This window comes from Trachypithecus francoisi, unplaced genomic scaffold (assembly GCF_009764315.1).
Source record: "Trachypithecus francoisi isolate TF-2019V2 unplaced genomic scaffold, Tfra_2.0 Lachesis_group5, whole genome shotgun sequence".
Classification (NCBI taxonomy): Eukaryota; Metazoa; Chordata; class Mammalia; order Primates; family Cercopithecidae; genus Trachypithecus; species Trachypithecus francoisi.
Window position 1 is genome coordinate 146825991 of NW_022681470.1, and position 20255 is coordinate 146846245.

The 20255-nt window shown below is 53.6% G+C and overlaps 1 protein-coding gene across 6 annotated transcripts in view; it reads left to right on the top strand.

Annotated features, from left to right (window-relative positions):
- The window catches only part of TLE2 (TLE family member 2, transcriptional corepressor), a 34956-nt gene extending 16339 nt beyond the window's left edge, over nucleotides 1–18617 (top strand). For 2 of the 6 annotated variants that reach the window (XM_033199971.1, XM_033199972.1), the window contains exons 10-20: nucleotides 859–903; nucleotides 1654–1803; nucleotides 4244–4382; nucleotides 5687–5847; nucleotides 6440–6516; nucleotides 9328–9577; nucleotides 10061–10308; nucleotides 10443–10590; nucleotides 14219–14369; nucleotides 15990–16066; nucleotides 18320–18617. In XM_033199971.1, coding sequence (XP_033055862.1) covers nucleotides 859–903; nucleotides 1654–1803; nucleotides 4244–4382; nucleotides 5687–5847; nucleotides 6440–6516; nucleotides 9328–9577; nucleotides 10061–10308; nucleotides 10443–10590; nucleotides 14219–14369; nucleotides 15990–16066; nucleotides 18320–18427 — 1554 coding nt within the window. In that variant the 3' untranslated portion in view covers nucleotides 18428–18617. Of the gene's footprint in view, nucleotides 1–858; nucleotides 904–1653; nucleotides 1804–4243; nucleotides 4383–5686; nucleotides 5848–6439; nucleotides 6517–9327; nucleotides 9578–10060; nucleotides 10309–10442; nucleotides 10591–14218; nucleotides 14424–15937; nucleotides 16067–18319 lie in introns of all 6 variants that reach the window. The other 4 variants (XM_033199968.1, XM_033199969.1, XM_033199973.1 and 1 more) reach the window with 3 other exon arrangements.
- Nucleotides 18618–20255: the final 1638 nt, after the last annotated feature.

The window sequence follows — 20255 nt, forward strand, 5'->3', positions numbered from 1 at the left end:
TGAGCCATCGCACTGGACACAACAAATTTTCATTTAAAGAAAACTGCGCATAGGAAGGGAGTCTAGGAGAACCCACCCACTGGGCGGATTTTGTCTTCCAGGCTGCAACCTTTTTTCTTCCTTTGGTTTCCAGCCCAAGCAGAGGTTGCCCTGCAGCCCAGCATGTCAGTGGTGTCCCATCCCACCCCGCTCCCTGCCATGATACCCAGGATAGTGCTGTCTGTATCAGTGAATAGAATTGGAGCTTGGTCTTTCTTCCAAAGCAATGGGGAGCCATAGAGGGTTGCAGAGCAGAGGTGGGGATAGGTCTTAGGAAAATCTGTCTGGGGCCAGCTTGGAGGGTTGCCTGGAGGGGGCAAGGCTGGAGGCTAGGAGCCCCAGGAAGGGATTCGGAGGGGATGAGGTCTGTCCTAGGGCTGTAGTGGGTGGAAATGGCTAGAGAGATGAGTGAGACAGACATGCCTGAGAGACTGCTTGACTTTGTTGGCGAGATGGAGGAAGGAGGTAAGGACGATTCCTGGTCTCTGGCTCTCCCCTTACCATACAGGGGGTAAACTGAGGTCTGAGAGGACCAGGAGTCACACAGGACACTCATGTAGTCCACATCCTTCAAAGTCCTCTCCACAAGGTGCCCCACAAGGTGCCCACCTGCCCTGCCGACCCCGTCCTTCCCACTCCTTCCCAGATGCGGGCACGTGCGGCCTTCCCTTCTGCTCTGAGCAAACGGATGCAGTGGTCTGAGAATCCCAGTCATGCCTTGGGGCTGGCTGGGCTCATGCCCCCAACTCCTGGGGAATGGATGGGGGCGTGGAGGCAGGGGTGTGTCCTCCATGAGCTCTCTCCCCCATCTCCCACCAGGAAAGTGACGAAGACAAGAGTGACTACAATCTGGTGGTGGATGAGGTGAGTCCAGGGGTGCGCTACTCTGGGCACAGAGCAAGGGGTGGGTGTTCTGGGATGGAAGGACCCAGAGGTAGTGGGGGTCCCAGTTCCCTCCTCTGTGGGACAGCTGGGATGGGGCCAGGAAGAGTCGGGGGCTCTGAGACACCTTTGGCTCACCTCCTCTCCATTGCATGGGGAGTGACTTCAAGCCCGGGCTCACTGAGTGATTTGTGGGCAGTGACATCCCCACTTCCCTGGCCTCACTTTTCCCCATCTGTTCAATGGGAAAATAAAACCAAGGCCTTATGTAGTCCTTGCTACGGGTGCTTATGGAGTAGAGCCTATCATTAAACCCATTTTACAGGCTGGGCACGGTGGCTCACACCGGTAATCCCAGCACTTTGGGAGACTGAGGCGGATGGATCACTTGAGGTCAGGAGTTTGAGACCAGCCTGACCAACATGGTGAAACCCTGTCTCTACTAAAAATACGAAAAAATTAGCTGGATGTGCTTGCTTGAACCCAGGAGGTGGAGGTTGCAGGAAGCCACTGTACTCCAGCCTGGGTGACGGAGCGAGACTCCAAAAAAAAAAACAAAACAAAAAGACGTTTTACAGATGCGTAAACTGAGGCAGCAGGAGGTTTCATAATCTTCCCATGGTGGGTCATGGGTACCCATTCTAGAGATTGGGATGGGAGTCGGGAGGAGGATACAGAGGGACTCTTTCCATCTCATTTCAACTCGGCTCAACGTTACCTTCTCGAACCCAGGACCAACCCTCAGAGCCCCCCAGCCCGGCTACCACCCCGTGCGGAAAGGTACCCATCTGTGTTCCTGCCCGTCGGGACCTGGTGGACAGTCCGGCCTCCTTGGCCTCTAGCCTGGGCTCACCGCTCCCTAGAGCCAAGGAGCTCATCCTGGTAAGGAGGAGGGGAGGGCCTTGAAACTCACTTTATTCATCCTGGGGGCCTGGAAACAGACACTACCCCATGACACAGAGGGCAATGATGAGAAATCAGCCCGGCTTGCATTGTCCACCCTCTCCTTGTGCTTTTTTTTTAACCTCTCACTGGGACTGACTTTGCTGAACCTCAGTAAATATTAAAAGGCAACTTTGTAAAGAAGCTTTGTAGATAAATTTTAAAAGGCAATTCACCACCTTACATGGAAAGCAGGTCTCTCTCTTGCAATCAATAGGAAATCCTATGAAAATAAACACAGTGAAAGCCCAGCCAGCTAAGCTGGACCCAGGCCTGCATGTGTTGAGCCCTTCCAGAGGCGCTTAGAGACACACCGGCCCCAAGCTGAGCTGTTGTCCCCGGAAGGAAAGATAATTAATATAGGAACAACTTTCCGGTTGGACCTCCTGGAGTTTAATGCCAGGCATGTAAGCCATCTAAAAGCACCCCCAGGGCATTCGAAATTCAGCTCCTTTTGTGGCTCCCCTCACCCCAAATCTTCTCCAGACCCCTCCCCTGCACTTACCAAGGGAGAGTATGTCGGTTTCTAGGCCTCCCCTCCCGGTTTCAAGGCCTCCGCTCCTGGCAGGTTACCATGGCAACCGCCAGAGGTTGGGGCTCCCATTCTATCTTAGGTGCCCTCCTCCCACTGCGGGAAAAACCTTACGAGGGGGTAGGGCAGCTCCGTTGTATTGGAGAAGCCCTCAGGGGTCCTCCCTGACCCCCCAGTTGTCCCACCCACTCTCTCGCGGGTGCGGGTGCTGTGTGGCTGTCAGCGTGTGTGCGATGGTGTCATGGGAAGCCGAGACAGACGCGAGACAAGGATGCGAAGTTTCTTGGGAGGCAGGGGAGGCGGTGACATGAAGCCGAGATAACAGAGCCTGCCCCTAGATGGAGGTCCAGCTTTTCCTCAGAGCTCCCTTTGGGGAAGGACAGCTCGGTGACACCTCCCTCTCCGTGGGGGCACAAGGAGGATTGCACTGTGTGCTAGGCGTTCTTCCTTCACCTGGGAATATGCCGCTGTGAGGTCTGTCTCTCCACGAGCCCATCCTGGAGTTTCTAATTCCTTGTCGTTCAAGAATCTCAACAGTGGCTGGGGGCTATGGCTCATGCCTGTCATCCCAGGGCTTTGGGAGGCCAAGGCAGGACGATCACTCAAGAGCAGGAGTTGGAGACCAGCCTGGGCAACATAGTGAGACCTTGTCTCTACAAAAAAATTTAAAAAGTTAGCCGGGCATGGAGACGTGTGCCTGTAGTGCCAGCTACTTGGGAGGCTGAGTCAGGAGGATCACTTAAGTGTGGGAGATTGAGGCTGCAGTGAGCTACGAGCGTGCCTTTTTTTGTTTGTTTTATGTTTTTTGTTTTGGAGATGGGGTCTCACTCTGTCACCCAGTCTGGAGTGCAGTGGCACAGTCTCGGCTCACTGCAACCACTGCCTCCTGGGTTCAAGAGATTCTCCTGTCTCAGCCTTCCGGGTAGTGGATAGCTAGGACTACAGGCATGTGCCACCACGCCTGGCTAATGTTTTGTATTTTTAGTAGAACAGCGTTTCACTGTGTTAGCCACGATGGTTTAGATCTCCTGATCTCAGGTGATCCGCCCGCCCTGGCCTCCCAATGTGCTGGGATCACAGGCATGAGCCACAGGTCTATCTGATCATGTTACTTTTGAGAGCAAGACCCTGTGTTTAAAAAAAAAAAAAAAAAAATTGCAAATCTTGACAGCCTATAACTTTGTAACTTTGTTGCCTTTTTTTTTTGGTGGAATTTTGCTCTTGTTGCCCAGGCTAGAGTGCAATGGCCTGATCTCCACTCACTGCAACATCTGCCTCCCGGGTTCAGGCAAGTCTCCTGCCTCAGCCTCCCGAGTAGCTGGAATTACAGGCACGTGCCACCATGTCCAGCTAATTTTGTATTTTTAGTAGACAGGGTTTCACCATGTTGACCAGGGTGGTCTCAAACTCCTGACCTCAAGTGATCCACCTGCCTCGGCCTCCCAAAGTGCTGAGATTACAGGCGTGAGCCACCACACCCGGCTGAGACAGAGTCGTGATCTGCTGCTCAGGCTGCAGTGCAATGGTGCGATCTCAGCTCACTGCAACCTCCACCTCCTGGGTTCAAGCAACTCTCCTGCCTCAGCCTCCTGAGTAGCTGGGATCACAGGCACGCGCCACCACGCCCAGCTAATCTTTTTTTGTATTTTTAGTAGAGATGTGGTTTTACCATGTTGGCCGGGCTGGTCTCTAACTCCTGACCTCAGGTGATCCGCCCACCTGGGCCTCCCAAAGTGTTGGGATTACAGGCGTGAGACACTGCGACTGGCCCCCACAGTTTCTGATCAGATCATTAGGCCACAAGAGACCAGATGCCTGGTGGCATTCAGTCCTGCCCTTTCTCTGCAGAATGACCTTCCCCCCAGCACTCCTGCCTCCAAGTCCTGCGACTCCTCCCCGCCCCAGGATGCGTCCACCCCTGGGCCCAGCTCGGCCAGTCACCTCTGCCAGCTCGCTGCCAAGCCAGCACCTTCCACGGACAGCATCGGTGAGCACCTTGCCTGTTGGTGCCTGTCCGGAGCAGGCCTCATCTCCGGGGAGATCTAGGAAAAGGGGCTGTAGAGGCAGAAGGCTGGGATTCCAGGCTTGGCGTTCATTGCCTTAGTCCTTTTTGTGACTTCAAGTTAGACTCTGCTTCCCTCTGGGCAGTTCCTCATTGTCTCAGCTCGGCGGGTAGGGAAACTGAGGCCTGGAGCGTGGAAGTGGCTTAGTCGCGGGTTTCAGCCTAGTGCACTGGAGAGACTATCTTCGGGGCCAGATGGGCTTGGGTTTCAGACCAGGCTTGGACATTCACCAGCTGTGTGACCTTGAGCAAGTGACCCAACCTCTCTGAGCCTCAGTTTCCCCATCAGTAATCTGGGGAATGACAGTGGTCATCTTTTCAGCCTTACGGTCACGCCCTGGGCTGGTTCTGGGGCCCCTGAAAAAAGTTGTCCTTGGAACCTGCCCTCAGGGAACTCCCAGGTGGCAAAAAGGGACGAAACCCAGACCCCAAAACTCACAGCCCTGTATAATCAGGGCTGGTACCAAGCCAGGTGCCCAGGAAGGGCAAGTCTGGAGGTTGGCAGTGGGGAGGCTCAAGGATGTTTCTGAGATGTTAATGGACATTGGGCCTTAATTTTTTTTTTCTTTTTTTTTTTTTTGAGACGGAGTTTCACTCTTGTTGCCCAGGCTAGAGTGCAATGGCGCGATCTCAGCTCACGGCAACCTCCCGCTCCCGGGTTCAAGCAATTCTCCTGCCCTAGCCTCCTGCGTAGCTGGAATTACAGGCATGCACCACCATGCCCAGCTAATTTTTGTATTTTTAGTAGAGACCAGGTTTCACCATGTTGGTCAGGCTGGTCTTGAACTCCTGACCTCAGGTGATCCGCCCGCCTTGGCCTCCCAAACTGCTGGGATTACAGGCGTGAGCCTGGGTTTTGAAGGATGGGGAGGAGTTTGCCAATTAAAAGAAAGAGAATGGCCGTAGTCCCAGCTACCTGGGAGACTGAGGCAGCAGAATTGCTTGAACCCAGGAGGCAGAGGTTTCAGTGAGCCGTGATCGCACTACTGAACTCCAGCCTGGCAACAGAGCAAGATTCCATCTAAAAAAAAAATAAAAGAGGGAGAGAAAGTCATGTCCACCGGAGGAAGGATAGTGCAGAGGTCTGGACGTGTCCCGGGCTATGGCCAATGTGGGACCAGCGCATGGAAACTCTGAATGAAAGGCCAGGGAGCTCCCAAGGAGTGGGAGGCGGGATCTGGGTCCAGGTCAAAACCTGTCAAAACCTGTCCCCGACTCTTCCCTCTCAGCCCTGAGGAGCCCCCTGACTCTGTCCAGTCCCTTCACCACGTCCTTCAGCCTGGGCTCCCACAGCACGCTCAATGGAGACCTCTCCGTGCCCAGCTCCTATGTCAGCCTCCACCTGTCCCCCCAGGTCAGCAGCTCTGTGGTATACGGACGCTCCCCCATGGTGAGTCCTTGGGTGGGGGCGCAGGAGGTGTCAGCAGGGCTCGGGCTGGGGGCCGAGAGGAGAAACCAACTACAGAAGGAGAGACAAGGGAAGGGAGCAGAAACGGAAGGGAGCCCTGGCTCAGCAAGTGTGCATGGGAAGACGATCTGGGGGTCTTAGTAGTCCCACAAGCTTAATACAAAGCAGGACTTGTGATTGTGGAAAAATGCAATGATGATTAAGCTGCATGAAAAGGGGCAGTAGGGCCTTGGCCTCAGGACACTGTTTACAAAAACGAGCAGTGGACCAGATTTGTCCTGGGGGGCTGGAGTTCAGAGACCTCCATCATAGAGCCAGTCTGGACATTGGATGGAGAACCCTTCAGGGTCCTTGGAACCCTGGAGTTCTAGGATTTCCTGGACAGAGATTTTGGGGCTGATGCCCTCACGTGAAAACCTCAGCCCTCACTCTGTAGTGTGACAGGTAGAGAGAAGGCATCTCTGCTTCCTTGAGGAGGGGCTGATAAACAGTGGCATGGCAGGTGGGCGTGGGGCAGCACAGAGGTGGGTTGGAGTCACCTGCCTCACTGACACCCCCTCTGGCATTCTGACAGATGGCATTTGAGTCTCACCCGCATCTCCGAGGGTCATCCGTCTCTTCCTCCCTACCCAGCATCCCTGGGGGAAAGCCGTGAGTACCAGGGTGGGGTTCCCTGCCTGGGGACCCAGGCCAGCCCCCCGCCTCCTCTGAGGTCTTACCTGTGTGGTTGGGGTCTCCCTGCTCCCCTTCTAGAAAGTCTCTTGTGTGGGTCAGGCATGGTGGTTCATGCCTGTAATCCCAGCACTTAGGGAGGCCGAGGCAGGCGGATCACCTGAGGTCAGGAGTTTGAGACCAGCCTGGCCAACACGGTGAAACCCCGTCTCTACTAAAAAATACAAAGAACTAGCCGGGCGAGGTGGCAGGTGCCTGTAGTCCCAGCTACTTGGGAGGTTGAGGCATGAGAATCGCTTGAACCCGGGAGGTGGAGGTTGCAGTGAGCTGAGACTGTGCCACTGCACTCCAGCCTGGGCGATAGAGCGAGACTCAGTCTCAAAAAAAGAAAGGAAAGAAAGAAAGAAAAAAGTATCTTGTGTAAGCTACTGGGAGTTCCACTGGCTCTCCATAGAAGTAGACTCTGACCCCTAAGGGGACACTGGATGATGTCAGGGGACACGTGTGGTTGTCACAGCTGGGGGAGGAAACGTTCCTGGCCTGGAGTGTGGAAGCCAGGGATGCTGCTTAGCACCCTGCTAACAGGGACGGCTCCCCCAGCAAAGACCTAGCCCCAATGTCCACGGAACTTTCTGCAGTGATGGAAGTGTTCTATACCCACTGCTGGCCAACCCGATTGCCACCAGCTGATCGTGGCTTTGAGTACTTGAAATGTGGCCAGTGCAACTGAGGAGCTGAAAATTTTTGTTTTGTTTTGTTTTTCTGAGACGAAGTTTTGCTCTGTCCCCCAGGCCGGAGTACAGCGGTGAGATCTCAGCTCACTGCAACCTCCACCTCCTGGGTTCAAGCGATTCTCCTGCTCCAGCCTCCTGAGTAGCTGGGATTACAGGCCTGCACCACTGCCAGCTAATTTTTGTATTTTTAGTAGAGATGGGGTTTCACCATGTTGGCCAGGCTGGTTTTGAACTCCTGACCTCAAATGATCCACCCACCTCGGCCTCCCAAAGTGCTGGGATTCCCGGTGTGAGCCACTGTGCCGGCCTGAAAATGTTTATTTAATTTCAGTTCATTTAAGTGTCTTAACTGGTCACAGATGGCTGGGGCTCCTAGGACAGTGCCCTCTAGCTGGTCTGGAATATTCAACATGCCTTCGTGGGTCCTTGGTTGAACGAACGTTTATTAAGTGTTTATTTACCATGTGCCACACCACGACCTAGACCCTGTGTATTTGTGCCACCCGCTGACTGTCCCATATCACTCTTGACCACGTTGTCCTGCCTTTTTCCTAAATGAATCAGAGGCCGAGCACCATGGCTCACTCCTGTCATCCCAGTGCTTTGGGAGGCCAAGGTGGGAGGATCACTTGAAGCCAGGAGTTTGAGACCAGCCCAGGCAACATAGCAACACCTCATCTCTACAAAATAATAATAGAGATAATTACTTTAAAAAAATGCATCAGGCCAGGCACGGTGGCTCAAGTCTGTAAACCCAGCACTTTGGGAGGCCGAGAAGGGCGGATCACAAGGTCAGGAGATTGAGACCATCCTGGCTAACACGGTGAAACCCCGTCTCTACCAAAAAAAAATACAAAAAACTAGCCGGGCGAGGTGGCGGGCGCCTGTAGTCCCAGCTACTCGGGAGGCTGAGGCAGGAGAATGGCGTAAACCTGGGAGGCGGAGCTTGTAGTGAGCTGAGATCCGGCCACTGCACTCCAGCCTGGGCGACAGAGCGAGACTCCGTCTCAAAAAAAAAAAAAAAATGCATCAGAGGCCGGGCCTGGTGGCTCACGCCTGTAATCCCAGGGAGGCCGAGGTGGGTGGGTCATTTGAGCTCAGGAGTTTGAGACCAGCCTAACCAACATGGCGAAAACCCGTCTCTACTAAAAATACAAAAAAATTAGCCAGGCGTGGTGGCCTGCGCCTGTAATCCCAGCTCCTTGGGAGACTGAAGCAGGAGAATCGCTTGAACCCGGAAAGCAGAGGTTACAGTGAGCCCAGATCACGCCACTTCACTCCAGCCTGGGCGACAGAGCGGGACTCTGTCTCAAAAAACAAACCGAAAAACGCATCAGGCTGGGCCTGGTGGCTCACACCTGTAATCCTAGCACTTTGGGAGGCCGAGGTGGGTGGATCACTTGAGGTTAGGAGTTCAAAACCAGCCTGGCCAACATGATGAAACCCTGTCTCTACTAAAAATACAAAAAACTTAGCCGGGCATGGTGGTGCATGCCTGTAATCCCAGCTACTCGAGAGGCCGAGGCAGGAGAATCGCTTGAGCCCGGGAGGTAGAGGTTGCAGTGAGCTGAGATCTGGCCACTGCACTCCAGCCCTGGCGACAGGGTGAGACTCCCTCTCAAAAAACAAAACAAAGGGCCGGGTGTGGTGGCTCACACCTGTAATCCCAGCACTTTGGGAGGCCGAGGCCGGCAGATCACGAGGTCAGGAGATTGAGACCATCCTGGCTAACATGGTGAAACCCCGTGTCTACTAAAAATACAAACAAAATTAACCAGGCGTGGTGGCGGGCGCTTGTAGTCCCAGCTACTCGGGAGGCTGAGGCAAGAGAATGGCGTGAACCCGGGAGGCGGAGCTTGCAGTGAGCTGAGATGCGCCACTGCACTCCAGCCTGGGCAACAGACCGGGACTCTGTCTCAAAAATAAATAAATAAATAAAAAATAAAAAACGCATCAGAGGATGCCAGGCAGGACAAAGGCGTCTCCCTGCCCTCCCAGGTGCGGGTGCGAGGGGCGTGGTGCCCAGCGCTGGGTCATGTCGCGGCTTTCTCTCCAGGGCCTACTCCTTCCACGTGTCTGCGGACGGACAGATGCAGCCCGTGCCCTTCCCCTCGGATGCACTGGTGGGCGCGGGCATCCCGCGGCACGCTCGGCAGCTGCACACGCTGGCACACGGCGAGGTGGTCTGCGCAGTCACCATCAGCGGCTCCACGCAGCACGTGTACACGGGCGGCAAGGGCTGTGTGAAGGTGTGGGACGTGGGCCAACCTGGAGCCAAGACGCCCGTGGCCCAGCTCGACTGCCTGGTGAGGGTGGGGTGGGACAGTGGGCGGGACTCACAGGTGAGGGGTGGAGCTTTTGTTCAAATGGGCTGGTGTTTGCAGGCTGGGCGTGGGCGGAGCTTGTCACGTGGGGGCCCATTGGCCAATCAGAATTAGGCTTGCAAGACAGGGTTTGCAGGCCAAGTATGGGTGGGGTTTACAGGTAAAGGGTGGAGCTTATAGTCAGATGGGGCAGCATTTGCGAGTCAAAGGGGCGTGGCTCACCAGCAATCAGGGTAGGGCTTGCAGGCCAACCATGGGTGGGGTTTACAGGTGAAGGGCGGAGCTTGTCAAATGGAACAGGGTTTGTGGGCCAAAGGGGTGGGTCTTGCTGGCCAATCAGGGTAGGGCTTGCAGGCTAATCAGGATGAGGCTACCTTGGGCTCCAGAGACCCCCACATTGACCTAGGCTCCTAGAGGCCTCACCTGGGACCAACCCCCAGCCCCTGCTTCTCTCCCCGACCCCAGAACCGAGACAACTACATTCGCTCCTGCAAGTTGCTGCCGGATGGCCGGAGTCTGATAGTGGGCGGTGAGGCCAGCACCTTGTCCATTTGGGACTTGGCGGCGCCCACCCCCCGTATCAAGGCCGAGCTGACCTCCTCGGCCCCAGCCTGCTACGCCCTGGCCGTCAGCCCCGACGCCAAGGTTTGCTTCTCCTGCTGCAGCGATGGCAACATTGTGGTGTGGGACCTGCAGAACCAGACTATGGTCAGGTGGGTGGCAGGTGCGCTAGGACCTTGGGCAAGCCCCCGGCCCCTCTTGGTGCAGGGAGGGTGGAGGAGTGACCTGGGAGGACGCTGGGGCAGCTCGAATTCCAAGATGGACGCCTGGGCCCTTCTCCCTCCAGGCAGTTCCAGGGCCACACGGACGGCGCCAGCTGCATTGATATTTCCGATTACGGCACTCGGCTCTGGACAGGGGGCCTGGACAACACAGTGCGCTGCTGGGACCTGCGGGAGGGCCGCCAGCTGCAGCAGCACGACTTCAGCTCCCAGGTGCTGTTCGGTTCTGGCGGGAGGGGGATGGAAGCTCTAGGAATCCAGCGTCCCTTCCTTTCCTTGTGAGGTGCCCACTTCCACAGGCAGGACAGGACTCCCATCTGCTGTGGTGCCCATCTTTCTTGTTCTCCAGACACATCCACAAGCTTCCCCTTTAACTCTCTAAGGATGTAGGGGAACACAAGAGAGCTGATGATTCCTATGAAGCTGTGGGGTACTGAGACCCCCAGATCATCTTCTCCACCTGCTTGTGTCCGGCCATATCCTTATATGTGTCTTTCCTCGTGTAGCTGGGTTCTCCCGGCCTGTAATCTCTGGCCCCCGCCTAGAGCGTGGGACACACACTTCCCCACCGAGGACTCACCAAGGGGGAGCTACTGGCCAGGAGGACAGACTGGAGGTTGATGGAGGAGGAGCTGGGCATGGAGAGAGCCCCACTGAGGTGGAGCCTAAGCTGAAGGACGTGGTGAAGGGGCTGGACAGAACTGGGGGGCTCCTCAGGGCTGAACAAAGAGAGCAAATCTTCAAGGCACCGTGACCCTAGATCCTGCCTCTCACCTGCTTTGGGGGCAGGCTGTGAGCTCCTTGCTGTCATTCAGGGTTTCCATGGGCTGGTCTCATGCACAGCATACTCTGGGACAGCTCTGAGACCTCTGCCCATTTGTTCCCTGTGGTTGAAATGCCTTTCTCTTCTTTTTGTAAGTAGCAAACTCCTATTCATCCCTCAAGACCCATCTCATTTGCCCCTCCTTGGAACCTAAGAGGAGCTAACTCCTAACTCCCAAACTCCTTTTTTTTTTTTTTTTTTTGAGATGGGGATGCAATGGCGTGATCTTAGCTCACTGCAACCTCTGCCTCTCAGGTTCAAATGATTCTCATGCCTCAGCCACCTGAGTAGCTGGGACTACAGGCATGCACCACCATGCCCGCCTAATTTTTATATTTGTTGGTAGAGACAGGGTTTCACTGTGTTGTCCAGGCTGGTCTTGGACTCCTGGCCTCAAATGATCCACCTGCCTTAGCTTCCCAGTGTGGGAATTACAGGTATGAGCCATCGCGCCCTGCCTCCCAGGCTCATTATGTCCAACCCATTGTTCTTTCGTTTGACGAATTGTTGGATAGGGAAATCAGGAGTGCAGGTGGACATAGTTCTCCATCCCACATCCCCAAAGCTTAGGTGGGCTAAGAACATTTCTAGGGATCCCATGGTGACTATCTCCTAGCTCACTGGGTGCCCCTCAATGCGTCTCTACTCGGGAATGCTTCTGTATGGCCAGGAAATGACATTTGAAACCCTCCAGTCTTCTCTTCTGTAAATGTGTGGTTATTTCCATAGGCGTCTTGTTAGTGAGACTCCAAGAGGTTTAGGGTGGAACAGAGCCTGATTCCTGTTTGTGCCTAAAATGGAGTGGGCTACAGGAGGAGGAGGACCCTGAATCCTTTTAAAATCAAACGAAAAGCACTATTGCAAATGGGGAACATTCCAGGCCAGGCTCAGTGGCTGACGCCTGTAATCGCAGCACTTTGGGAGGCTGAGGTTGGTGGATCGCTTGAGGTCGGGAGTTCAAGACCAGCCTGACCAACGTGGAGAAACCTCATCTCTACTAAAAATACAAAATTAGCTGGGTGTGGTGGTGCATGCCTGTAATCCCAGCTATTTGGGAGGCTGAGGCTGGAGAATTGCTTGAACCTGGGAGGCGGAGTTTGCAGTGAGCCGAGATCGTGCCATTGCACTCCAGCCTGGGCAAGAAGAGCGAAACTCTGATAATAATAATAAACAACAAAAAGCAGCATTGCAAATGGGGAACATTCCAGGCCAGGCTCAGTGGCCAACACCTGTAATCCCAGCAGTTCGGGAGGCTGAGGCAGGAGGATCGCTTGAGCCTAGGAGATTGAGATCAGCCTTGGCAACATAGCATAGACCTTGTCCCTACAAAAAAAATTAAAAATAAGGCATGGTGGGCCGGGCACTGTGGCTTACGCCCGTAATCCCAGCACTTTGGAAGGCCAAGGTGGGCGGATCACGAGGTCAGGGGATCAAGACCATCCTGGCTAACACGGTGAAACCCTGTCTCTACTAAAAATACAAAAAACTACCCGGGTGTGGTGGCGGACACCCGTAGTCCCAGCTACTCAGAAGGCTCAGGCAGGAAAATTACATGAACCCAGGAGGCAGAGCTTGCAATGAGCCAAGATCACGCCACTGCACTCCAGCCTGGGTGAAAGTGCGAGACTCCGTCTCAAAATAAATCAATAAGGCATGATGGCACACACCTGTGATCACAGCTACTTGTGAGGCTGAGGCGGGAGGATCACTTGAGCCTAGGAGGAGGTCGAGGCTGCTGTGAGTCATGATTGCACCACTGCACTGCAGCCTGGGCAACAGAGCGAGACCCTGTCTCAAAAAAAAAAAAAAAAGTAGGGAACATTCCAAGCTAAGAGAAGTCCTGTCTCCCAGGCCTGGCTTGTTGTGTTTTTGTTTTTGTTTTTGTTTTTTGAGACCGAGTCTTGCTCTGTCACCCAGGCTGGAGTGCAGTGGTGCAATCTCAGCTCACTGCAACCTCCACCTCCCAGGTTCAAGCGATTCTCCTATCTCAGCCTCCCAAGTAGCTGGGATTACAGGTGCCTGCCACCACACCTGGCTAATTTTTGCATTTTTAGTAGACATGGGGTTTTGCCCTGTTGGCCAGGCTGGTCACGAACTCCTGACCTCAGATGATCCGCCTGCCTTGGCCTCCTAAAGTGTTGGGATTACTGGCATGAGCCACAGAGCCCAGCCAAGGCCTGGTCTTTCAGAGCCTTGCTGTGTGACCTTGAGGGGACACCACCTCAGCTTCCACCATCTGCTTAAGGGGAGTGATTGTCCTTGCCTGGCTGTTCCCTTCTCTGTCTCTTCTCCCTCCTCTCTCCCTCCTCCCTGTGCTGTTGTGCGCTCAGAGCAGATAATGGATGTGCAGCCCTAGGGTTCTGTGTAATTCTGATTAATATTAATGATTCGACATGCAGTTGTCTGCTGTGTTCCCAGTCCTGGGCCAGCTGCCTTTCTCTGGGAGGGCTGAAGAGGGAGAATGTTGGACTCCATCCCCCAACCCTGATGGTGCTGGGCACCCCCCAATATCCAAAGGGACTCGTAGGCTGGACATAGTGGCTCACACCTGTAATCCCAGCACTTTGGGAGGCCAAGGCGGGCAGATCACTTGAGGTTAGCAGTTTGAGACCAGCCTGGCCAACACAGTGAAACTCCGTCTTTACTAAAAATACAAAAATTACCTGGGCGTGCCAGTAGGCACCTGTAATCCCAGCTACTTGGGAGGCTGAGGCAGGAGAATCCCTTGAACTTGGGAGGCAGAGGCTGCAGTGAGCTGAGATTGCAACATTGCACTGCAGCCTGAATGACACAATGAGACTCTGTCTCAAAAAAAAAAAATTATCCAGCGTGATGGTGCGTGCTTGTAATCCTAGCTACTCGGGAGACTGAGGCAGGAGGATCACTTGAACCCTGGAGGTCGAGGCTGCAGTGAGCCATGATTGCACCGCTGCACTCCAGCCTGGGCGACGGAGTGAACCCAGGAGACACAAAACAAAGCGGGGCTCGTGACCCCTTCTCTTCCCTCTTTACCCCCAGATTTTCTCCCTGGGCCACTGCCCTAACCAGGACTGGCTGGCGGTCGGAATGGAGAGTAGCAATGTGGAGATCCTGCACGTCCGCAAGCCGGAGAAATACCAGCTGCACCTCCACGAGAGCTGCGTGCTGTCCCTGAAGTTTGCCTCCTGTGGTGTGTCTTCTGGGGCGGGGGGGGCACACCCCCAAAACCGCAACAAAACCCAGGGTGCCTATTCAATCCGAATTTTAGATAAATAACAAATAATGTTATTTATATACTAAAATGTTATTTCTCTACTAAGTTTTATATACTCAAAAGCAAATCGTTAGTACAACTATATCCCAAATGGTGTGTGGGATATACTTATACTAAAAACCAAATAATGAAATATGTGGGAGATACCTGTCATAAAAATTGATGACTTATCCGAGATTCAAATTTAAGGCTGGGTGCAGTAGCTCACGCCTGTCATCCCAACACTCTGGGAGGTCAAGGCAGGCAGATCACCTGAGGTCAGGAGTTCGAGACCAGCCTGGCCAACATGGTGAAACCCTGACTCTATTAAAAGTGCAAAAATTAGCCAGGTGTGGTGGTGGGTGCCTGTAATCCCAGCTACTTGGGAGGTTGAGGCAGGAGAATCGATTGAATCTGGGAGGTGGAGGTCGCTGTGAGCCAAGATCATGCCACTGCATTCTAGCCTGAATGAGCAAGACTCTATCTCAAAAAGAAAAAAAGAAATTTAAGCCAGGCACAGTAGCTGATGCATGTAGTTTCAGCTACTTGGGAACTACAAGACCAGTAGTTCAAGACCAGCCTGGGCAACATAGCAAGACTTTCTCTACAAAAAAAATAAAACAGCCGGGTATGGTGGCTTTTGCACCTGTAGTCCCAACTACTAGGGAGGCTGAGGCAGGAGGATTGCTTGAGCCTAGGACTTTGAGGCTGTAGGGAGCTATGATTGCACCACGGCCCTCTAGCCTGTGCAATGCAGTGAGACCCTATCTCTTAAAAAAATCATTTGTTAGTGTAAGTATATCCTAAATAGTAGATGAGATACCTTATACCAAAAAAAAAAAAAAAAAAAAAAAAATACTTGGGCTGGGCACGGTGGCTCATACCTGTAATCCCAGCATTTTGGGAGACCAAGGTGGGAGGATCGCTTGAGGCCAGGAGTTTGAGACTAGCCTGGGGAGCATAGTGAGATCCCAACTCTACAAATAATTTTTTTTTTTTTGAGATGGAGTCTCACTCTGTTGCCCAGGCTGGAGTGCAGTGGCATGATCTTGGCTCACTGCAACCTCCACGTCCCAGGTTCGAGCAATTCTCAACTCTCAGCCTCCCGAGTAGCTGGAGTTACAGATGCCTGCCGCCATGTCCAGCTGCTTTTTGTATTTTTAGTAGAGAAGGGCTTTCACCACATTGGCCAGGCTGATCTCAAACTCCTGACCTCAAGTGACCCAGCTGCCTTGGCCTCCCAAAGTGCTGGGATTATAGGTGCGAGCCACCGTGCCTGGCAAAAACTAAAAATGTTAGCTGGGCATGGTGTTGCACACCTGTGGCCCCAGCTGCTTAGGAGGCTGGGTGGGAGGCACGCTTGAGCCCAGGCAGTTAAGGCTGCAATGAGCTATGTTTGTACCACGGCACTCCAGCCTGGGTGACAGAGCGAGACCCTTTCCGGGAAAAAAAAAAAAAAGGAAACGGGAGAGGCCAGACCCAGCCTGCCCCACCTCCCCCTACAGCCCTGGTCTCTTCAGTACCCCGCCTTGAACCCCGCTGCTCTCCTTCCCCAAGGACGGTGGTTTGTGAGCACTGGGAAGGACAACCTACTCAACGCCTGGAGGACGCCGTACGGGGCCAGTATTTTCCAGGTACTCAATGGTCTGGAGCCCCCACCCTGGCAGGGCCATGGGCCCACGTATGCCATGGTCAGAGAGATTGCCCCTGTCCCCGTCCCCCAGCACCCCCTTGCCACCCTAACCCCTCCTCAGGGTCCTGCAAGCCTCCCCACCGCCCAGGTACTGAAGCAGAGGTTGGAATTGCAGCCGGAGGACCTCACCTCATCCGCCTGTAGCCTGTTGGTTTTTCTAAAATATAGTTGCAGTAAGATGCATATAACATAAAATTTAAAATTTGCTGGCTGGGCACGGTGGCTCACGCCTGTAATCCCAGCACTTTGGGAGGCCGAGGTGGGTGGATCACGAGGTCAGGAGATTGAGACCATCCTGGCGAACACGGTGAAACCCCATCTCTACTAAAAAAATACAAAAGAATTAGCCGGGCGTGGTGGCGGGCGCCTGTAGTCCCAGCTACTCAGGAGGCTGAGGCAGGAGAATGGCGTGAACCTGGGAGGCGGAGCTTGCAGTGAGCTGAGATCGTGCCACTGCACTCCACTCCACCCTGGGCGATAAAGCGAGACTCCGCCTCAAATAAAAATAAAATTTGCCTTTTTTTTTTGGAGACAGAGTCTTGCTCTATCTCCCAGGCTGGAGTGCAGTGGCGATCTTGGCTCACTGCAACCTCCGACTCCTGGGTTCAAGCCATTCTCCTGCCTCAGCCTCCTGAGTAGCTGGGATTACAGACATGCACCACCATGCCTGGCTAATTTTTGTATTTTTAGTAGAGATGAGGTTTCACCATGTTGTCTAGGCTGGTCTCAAACTTCTGACCTCAGGTGATCTGCATGCCTTGGCCTCTCAAAGTGTTAGGATTACAGGCGTGAGCCACTGCGCTGAGCTTTTTTTCAAATTTTATATCCCCATCAGCAATGATCAAGGTTTTAAAATTCTCTGCATCCTCACCAACACTTATTGGTTGTCTTTTTAATGATGCCCGTCCTGGTTGGTAAAGTTTTATTTTTTTTTTGAGACAGTCTTGCTCTGTCACCCAGGCTGGAGTGCAGTGGCACAATCTCGGCTCACTGCAACCTCGGCCTCCCGGGTTCAAGTGATTCTCCTGTCTCAGCCTCCTGAGTATAGCTGGGACTACAGGTGCCCGCCATCACGTCCAGCTAATTTTTTGTATTTTTAGTAGAGATGGGGTTTCACTGTGTTAACCAGGATGGTCTTGATCTCCTGACCTCATGATCCGCCCACCTCGGCCTCCCAAAGTGCTGGGATTACAGGTGTGAGCCACCATGCCCGGCGTTGTTGTTTTTTGACATGGAGTCCTGCTCTGTTGCCCAGCCTGGAGTGCGGTGGCACGATCTCAGCTCACTGCAGCCTCCACCTCCTGGATTCAAGCAATTCTCCTCCCTCAGCTTCCCAAGTAGCTGGCATTACATGTGCCCACCCCCACGCCTGGCTAAGTTTTGTATTTTTAGCAGAGACGGGGATTCCCCATGTTGGCCAGGCTGGTCTGGAACTCCTGACGTGCTGAGATGACGGGCGTGAGCCACTGTGCCCGGCCCAGTTTTTTAAGGGTTGTAAGAAAAAATCCCAGAATATGTGACATAGACTTATTTAGACTTTAGGCAAAGCCTAAAATATTTACCAGGCCCTTTGTGAAGTTTGCTGATCCCTGGTCTGGGCCATTGCCTTGGCCCTCTGCTGTGCTGTGTGACATCATGCCTGGTTCACACCCACTCTGAGCATCTCAGAAAGGGCAGCACTTCAGTTCCATCTCTCTTGGTATTGAGGGAATGGAGGCCCTGCTCTGCCCATCAGACTTAGCTCCAAAGCACCTGTCTCTAGAAAACAGGTCACTTAGCCAGGCGTAGTGGCTCACACCTGTCATCCCAGCACTTTGGGAGGCCGAGGCAGTGGATCACCTGAGGTCAGGAGTTCGAGACCAGCCCGGACAACATGGGGAAACCCTGTCTCTAGTAAAAATACAAAAACTGGCCAGGCATGGTGGCAGGCACCTATAATCCCAGCTACTCGGGAGGCTGAGGCAGGAGAATGTCTTGAACCCAGGAGGCAGAGGCTGCAGTGAGTCGAGATCACGCTACTTTGCTTTAGCCTGGGTGACAAGAGCAAAGCTGCATCTCAAAAAAAAGGAAACGCGTCACTCAGTGTAGGCGAGTCCTGGCCTCCTATTCCCGACTCCGCCCCAGCCTTGCCCACACACCCATCTGTGGGGATGATGCCTCACCGTGCCCTTTTCTCTCCCCCTTCCCTTGGCAGTCCAAGGAGTCGTCCTCAGTCCTGAGTTGTGACATCTCCAGGAATAACAAATACATCGTGACAGGCTCGGGGGACAAGAAAGCCACCGTGTATGAGGTGGTCTACTGAGACACGATCCCCCCTTTCATGAACCCGAAGTCCAGACTCCTAGGGGAAGCAGCAGCCGCCTCGTAGCCCTGCCTAGGAACCATTCATCCCACTGCTCTCTGGCCAACAGCTTCACACCTTCCCCTGCTGCATGTGGGGGCCGATGGGCAGAGGACCTTGGTAGAAATAAAATGTAGTTATCACATCCGCATTTCTCTCTCGGGCTGGGGAACCGGTGATCATTGCTTCTCTTGGGCACGGTTACTGGGAGGTGACCATGTCCTGGGAATCATACATAACGAGAATTCATTCTGGGGCAGACGCGGTGGCTCACGTAATCCCAGCACTTTGGGAGGCCGAGGTGGGCGGATCATGAAGTCAGGAGATCGAGATCATCCTGGCTAACACGGTGAAACCCTGTCTCTACTAAAAATACAAAAAATTTGGTGGGCGCCTGTAGTCCCAGCTACTCAGGAGGCTGAGGCAGGAGAAAGGCCTGAACCCGGGAGGTGGAGCTTGCAGTGAGCCGAGATCGCGCCACTGCACTCCAGCCTGGGCGACAGAGTGAGAAAAAAAAAATTCTGCAGGATATTCAGAAGTGTCTGCCCGGTGTGTGAAAGTCACTCCGAGACACAGGAGTTGCGTTGGGAGGATGGTTTAGATGCTACTGTGTAACAAGTAGCCCCCTAGTCTCTGGGTTAACACATTTCTTGCTCATGCCCACACGGTATACAGGGCTCTACTCCAGGCAGTCACTCAGGCCTCCAGGTAGAAATTTTGAGACAGTCCCACTCTGTCGCCCAGGCTGGAGTACAATGGTACCATCTCAGCTCACTGCAACCTCCGCCTCCTGGGCTCAAACAATTCTCCTGCCTCAGCCTTCCAAGTAGCCGGGATGACAGAAATACCACCACGTGCAGCTAATTTTTGCATTTTTAGTAGAGACAGGGTTTCACCACGTTGGCCAGGCTGGTCTCAAACTCCTAACCTCAGGTGATCTACCCACCTCAACCTCCCAAAGTGCCTAGATTACAGGCAGGAGCTACTGTGCCCAGCCTGGAATTTTAAGGCAAGGTCTCCCTCTGATGCCCAGCCTGGAGTGCTGTGGTACCATCACAGCTCACTTCAACCTCCTGGGCTCAAGCAATCCTTCCTCCTCAGCCTCCCACGTACCCGGGACTAGAGTCATGTACCACCACCATACCTGGTTAACTTATTTTAGAGATGGGTTCTCACTATGCTGCCCAGGCTGGTCTCAAACTCCTGGGCTCAAGTGATCTGCCCACACTGGCCTCCCAAAGTACTGGTTTTACAGGCATGAGCTACTCTACCTGGCCAACACATTATCTTTTTTGAGACAGAATCTTGCTGTCGCCCAGGCTGGAGTACAGTAGTGCGATCTCAGTTCACTGCAACCTCTGCCTACTGGGCTCAAGCGATTCTCCTGTCTCAGCCTCCTGCGTAGCTGGGATTACAGGCACACACCACCACGCCCGGCTAATTTCTGTATTTTTAGTAGAGATGGGGTTTTACCATATTGGCCAGGCTGGTCTCAAACACCTGACCCCAGGTGATCTGTCCACCTCGGCCTCCCAAAGTGCTGGGATTACAGGCATGAGCCATTGTACCCAGTCCCAAGACCCTATATAAAAAAAAAAAATTATCCCAAAATTCAACCTAAGTACAAGGGGTAGGGGGAAAAAAGGGCAGAGCAGATAGCTATTCAGAGTGTAGCCAAATTTCCCGTGAGACTCTTAGGAACTTTTTTTAAAGACAGAGTCTTGCTCTATCACCAGGCTGGAGTGCAGTGGCATGATCTCAGCTCACTGCAACCTCCGCCTCCCAGGTT